Source organism: Canis lupus, chromosome 23 (genome assembly GCF_048164855.1).
Source record: "Canis lupus baileyi chromosome 23, mCanLup2.hap1, whole genome shotgun sequence".
Classification (NCBI taxonomy): Eukaryota; Metazoa; Chordata; class Mammalia; order Carnivora; family Canidae; genus Canis; species Canis lupus.
Genome location: NC_132860.1, coordinates 47,331,694 through 47,337,965, shown reverse-complemented (window position 1 = coordinate 47,337,965; position 6,272 = coordinate 47,331,694). Strand labels below are relative to the sequence as shown.

The following is a 6,272-nucleotide window of genomic DNA, read 5'->3' as shown; positions in this document are numbered from 1 at the left end:
GCTATCAGCTGTGGTGGGAATGTTTGCCCTATAGAATCCTAGACCCCACCCACACACCGGGAGGGATCCCTGGAGATCTAAAGATCTATTCTACTTCTAATAATCGAGTTCTTCTTCTAAAATCAAGACAAGGCTTGATCCCACAAAACACACTCTCTACTCTGAACATCATATGATACACAGATGTGGAGATGTGAAAATTTTAACACATTATACTCTGATATCTGATAAAAAAAAATGTAGCATCTTTATTTCTTGCTAACTGACCTTATCTTCCTCCAGGGCTTTACAGACAATGGAATAGGGGAAAACATAGAGAGAAATAAAATTTAAATTTTCTGAAAAATTATACCTCAGTCTATTCAAGTTTGAATAATCTCCTCTATTCAGTCACTTTCTGGTACATTATTAGTCTTTTAACTTTATTCTCTCTCTCTATCCTTCTCTAAAATGATTTAAGGTGGTATCTGGGAATTTAACCTGGGCCATCATAGATGGAGGGGGAAAGTGCCCATTTAGTCTTTGTTGTATTTTGGAACCCTTTTATAGGCTGCTATGTTCTAATCCCAGCGCTGGCCTTTTATTTTATTTTATTTTTTAAGATTTTATTTATTTATTCATTAGAGACACAGAAAGAGAGGCAGAGACACAGGCAGAGGGAGAAGCAGGCTCCATGCAGGGAGCCTGACATGGGACTCGATTCCGGGTCTTCAGGACCAGGCCCTGGGCTGAAGGCGGCGCTAAACCGCTGAGCTACCCGGGCTGCCCCAGAGCTGGCCTTTTAAAGCTGTGCTTATGGCAGTCACCACAACCAGTTGAGGAGTCTGCAACCCATTGGCCCTTTTATCTTGACCTCAAATAGTACTGTACTGCTGATCCCCCCATCTCTCCTGTATGACCCTACCAGGTCCCAAGGAAACTATCAGCCACACAGCCACATGGCAGAAGCAGAGCTTTGTTTGGGCCTCACTCTTCTCAACTATCTAATCACTCCCTGCTGCTGTGTTCTCACTCTCGTACCTGTTGAAAGTGACCAAACCAGATGGGCTTCTTACCCATCCTTTTGAGGAAAAAATTTCTAAGACACATTCTCAGTTTTTTGCACCCTGGTTTGTTATAGAATTTTATGATGGAGTCTCTCAGGGATATTCTTATATAGTCATGAAAGTTAAATGAATTTAGAAAATCCTCTTCTCTTCCCAATTCAGCTTATTTTCATGATTATGATCTTGAGGATTCAAAATACTTCAATTTAAAAGCTAAATACTGACTTTACATAGCATTGATACTAATCCAGTTCCAACATCAAACATATTCCTCTGGCTGCAGGTAGGGGAGATCAGGACAAAGAAGTTGGGGGGGGTTGGGGGGAAACATTCATGGATTTCAGAAATAGTATTGCTTTTACCACAGGGAATGAGCTTAAATTTCTGGTTGTAGTCAGTTAATGTGAGGAGAAATCATGGCTCACCCTGAACTTCATGCAGCTTTCTCTGAAAAACCACAAACTAAGTCATTAGATAAGTTTCCAGTATCTGAGAAAGTATGTTAATTTTGAGACCAGCTGGACACTTCCTTGTCTCCTGACCACATTTGTTCCTCAGCTAAGGGGGATGGAGTCCTTTACTTGAAACTTTGCTGAATCTCCTGAGCTGAAAAAGGCTTTAACAATTAGGTCCTAGAAATTAATAACTGGCAGATGGCATATTTGTCACTCTTCAGGTCTTAAGATGAAATATAAAATTTCCACTCTCATTCAGTAAAAAATAAATATATATAAGGGGGGTGAATCCCTTTGTGAAAGACCCCATTACCTAGACTTTCTTTAGTATCCATAAGCAGGTAGTTTAAATGATTCAGATCACCAAAAATTTTCATCATCTCATTACAAACAAAACACCACATTTTGTGTCTTTTCAAAGTGAGAAGTCAGAAGGATTCTCCTTTTGTTTGAAATGAAACAGAGCATGTTAGACTTAATTTGCCTCATATTTTCTTTGAGAATCATCACTGAGGCCCCTTTTCTTTAATACAATTAATTTAGCTATACAAAATCAATTTTTGAGATAGAAAATGAAAGATTGGATTTTTTCTTTGTGAAAGTTTTTTAGTAGGAAAGGTACACTTAAAAAATTTTTATAATGAAATTGTCAAATGTTTGAGCTCAAGGTTATAATTTCCAGTAGCGAAGGCTAGCACAAATCTGCTGATCTAACTTTTGAGAACTAATGTATGTGCCCAGCATTGACCAAAGGTAACATCAAGCCCTTTTCAGAATATATGATCTTTCATATGTTTATGGTAAACCATTTGAAACATTATTGCACATTTTGATTATACAGTGATATCTGCTTATTGTAAGAAACTTAAAGAAATGCATGTAAAAACTAGAGACTAATTGAAAACCTGCCACACAATGCAATAACAACTTTTATTATTCTGACATATGTCTTTCTAGACTGTACATAGTGTGTGTTTATATATACATAGTTTTTTAATTACATAATATTATACTAAATTTATTTGGAGTGTCCATAGCTCACTCTTACTCCATATTCCACCAAGACTGATAGAAGCTTGTTTTTATTATCACAGATACTAAACTGCCTCCATCTTTTCTAGGCTTTTATGATGCAGAAACAGAGAAATAAGTAAAAAAAAAAAAGCAAAAGTGGAAGAACAAAGACAGGTGATTTGCTTCAGTTGGAGAATCTGGAGAGTGGGGAGATGTACAGATAGGACTCTGAAGATATTTTGCCGAGCACTGAAAATGAGAATTTCATACCATAATTACATGATAAATTTTCTACTGGACTCTGTACTTTGAGTTGTTCTTTGAATTAATCTATTCAAGTTATTTGAAAAAATATTTTTTCTAGTTAATATATTATGAGACCTGGTCAATAAGATTAATCCTTATCATTTTTTTTCTTTATAAAAATCTTATTTTAACATTTAAAAGAAAGAATCACATGTTCATCCTGACAGCTTTACCAGATTTGGCCACCCAATAAGTTACATACACGTAGGTACTTGGAAGGTTATTGCACGCCTCTTTCACTGATGGAGTCACCACGACGTGGCCACTCTCCCTGCAGCAGGACCCGGAGCGGGTCCTCCACAAGGAGGCCTGACTCGAAACAGGCTGTGGGGAGGTCCAGGTGAACCTCACCTCCAAATTGTGAAACTAGTGACACTGCCACGATCCTGTGGCTACTTTCACTCCAGAGCGTACTGTTGACTTGAGTAGACTCGAGGGGGGAGGCCGAGGCGCCCCCTGCACAGTAGGCCTCCGTCTGCAGCGCCCTCCGTCCCGGGCAGGCCAGGCCGTCAGCGGTATCAGCAGCCCTGCCTCTCAGATTTCTCCCCCTGCACAATCCTTAAGACTGTTTGCTAGTTGAGTCTTTGCTTTTTTGGCTACTTGATGGTTTTGATGAGCTAGCCATGATCCACGGGTGTTCAAGTACATCCTTGAGAGTTGGCCTTTGGCTGGGATTATGTTTCAACAGTCTTGAATGAGATCCCTGGCTCCCTCCGACCCGAAGTCAGGGAATGTGAATTCAACCCATGATATTCTTTTGTAGGTCTCTTGGTATGTGCTTACCTCAAAAGGAGGCTTCCCAACTAGAAATTCATAGCAAAGAACCCCAAGGCTCCAGAGATCCACCTTCTCATCACGCATTCGGCCTTCAATCATCTCTGGGGGCAAGTAATCCAGGGTGCCACACAGGGTGGTTCTCCTGGAGGATGGAGCATGTACTGACCACCCAAAATCTGCAATCTTAAGCTCTCCAGCTGATTCAAGGAGTAGGTTCTCTGGCTTAATGTCTCTGTGAATGACTCTCTTTGAGTGACAGTAAGACAGGGCATCTGCCAACTCTGTGATATAAGTAGCAGTTCTCTGTTCATCAAACTTTGACAGTTTCTGAAGTTCTCTGTAGACAGCTCCAAAAGGTGCATATTCTAGAATTAGGTAAACTCTGGTGGCATCATGGAAATAACCATACAGCCTATGAATATTTGGATGCCTAAGGTGGGACTGTATTTCTACTTCTCTTCTCAGCTGATGGTCAACTCCTGCTTTCTCCAGTTGAGCTTTAAATAATACTTTAATAGCCAGGATAAACTTGCTTTGTTTTTCCCTTGCCAAGTAAACATTACCAAACTTTCCTTTACCCAGTGGGCGACCAATTTCAAAATCTTCCAAAGCCCATTGCCTTTTTTTTTTTGATTCTTCATTTTTCTGTTTTGTTGCCAGTTCCTTTTCAGAATTATTTCCAGGGGCTGATGACGAGGGTTGCTCACTCTTTTGGGTACTATTCAGTGACCTAGAGGCAGGACAAGGGACACCAGTTGCCTGCAATTGCTTCTGCTTCAGATTCTGAGCTGGTTTATGGCTGGAGACGAGCTTTTGGGTTTGTGGAGGAACTCGCTGGGAAGAATTTGAAGGACACAAGACCTGCTGGGCCTGGCCACTATTTGCAGATAACGGATTCTGTGAAGGAACTTGCTGAGTCACCAGAACACGTTTTGGACCATCACCAAGTGCAATTGTAGTCTTAACAGGCCCTGCAATGCAGTTTTCTTTAGATTTGTCCATAATGCCCTCCGGCTCCAGCCTCCGACCCAAGCCACTGAGTCCTCTGGAGTGCTCAATCCTTATCATTTTTAAAAGTTGCAAAGTAATATCCCACTCTATTTTTAAAAAGATTTTATTTATTTATTTGTTTATTTATTTATTTATTTATTTATTTATTTAATTTATGAGAGAGCATGCACTCAGGGGGAGGGAAAGGGACAAGCAGACTCTGCACTGAATACAGAGCCAGATATGGGGCTCAATCTCATGACCTGAGATCATGACCTGAGCCAAAATCAGTAGATGCTTAACTAACAGAGCCACCCAGGCACCCCTCCACATTGTGTATTTTAAGAGTTATTTAAACACCCTTCATCTGACATAATTTTAAGTTGTTTCCAATTTTCAAAAGTTAATAAGTTAGTATATAAAGCTGCATAGTTTCCCAACCGTTGTATTGAAGTTATTTCCTAGTACAGTTTATGGGTGAAAAGCAATGCACTCTTTTGGTCTTTTGGTAGCTGTTAGTCACTCTCCAAAAATGTTTGTATGTTCCTATTAACCATGAGAGAGAGGGTTGAGCTTCCCACACCCACACCAGTACTGATTGTCTTCAATTTTGTTTTTAATTTGCTTATTAAACTGAAAAACACAAAAGTGATAGATACTTTTAAATTCCATTGCTTGATAATGACACAGTACATCTTTTTTTTTAATTTATTTTTTATTGGTGTTCAATTTACTAACATACAGAATAACCCCCAGCGCCCGTCACCCATTCACTCCCACCCCCCGCCCTCCTCCCCTTCTACCACTCCTAGTTCGTTTCCCAGAGTTAGCAGTCTTTACGTTCTGTCTCCCTTTCGACACAGTACATCTGATCATAAATTTATTGACCAAAAATTATCATTGACATTAGGATGTGCTGAAGAAGCCAATAATTCTCATTGCAAACCCAGGAAGTGTCCTTATTGTTTGCTTAAATTCTTTAAATGAAAACCTGGTTAAAACAACATAGTAAAAAACTGCTAGAGAGCACAATAAAATCCAATAGAATGCTAACCCTTCCAGATAAATAGCTCTATTAAGAGAATGGCTTTTTATATACTAAATCAATTTTACCAGAATAATAAAAACCCCTTAAATGAATGTCTATGAAGGAAAAATAGTATAGTAATCAGTATCCAAGTAGATTCCCTTGAAGATCAAATAACTATCTATATTTTGAAAAGAACCCATTTTTTTTGTAGAGGCACAAAATTAATATTTCCAATATAGACTTTTAGCAAACAGCTCCATTTTATAGTTTTTCAAAGCCCACTTTTTTTAACATGGCCATTACATAAAAGTAAATACTTTCCTAATAGTTTTTGCTATAAGAACAATTCATCTAATTTTTCCTTTTCTAGACCTTTCAAGCCTTTACCCAGCTTTAGCAGGATTGAGGACTACATTTCAACAATATTATCTACATATCATGACATATCCTCAGAATATTGTTATTTCAAGAAGTAAAGAGAAAACATGTTTGTGTTATTTCAAAAGCCTTATTGTTTATTTTACTTTTGGTTTTTAAAGGAAATGATAGTTGTACATGTAAATACTAATTTCATAGGTCTTAATAAAGAATTTTTAACAACTTCAGTACCCCTTGAATGTTGATGTTGTCCAGGATTCCCTTCTCGACCTTCTG

General features: G+C 38.6%; 1 protein-coding gene across 1 annotated transcript; it reads right to left on the bottom strand.

Annotated features, from left to right (window-relative positions):
• Positions 1–3,346: 3,346 nt before the first annotated feature.
• Positions 3,347–4,649, bottom strand: LOC140615611 (aurora kinase A-like). The gene is given in 2 exon segments (XM_072795443.1): positions 3,347–3,517; positions 3,520–4,649. Coding segments are annotated over 2 exon segments (1,218 nt in total). The 5' UTR covers positions 4,601–4,649; the 3' UTR covers positions 3,347–3,380.
• Between the last annotated feature and the right edge of the window lie 1,623 nt (positions 4,650–6,272).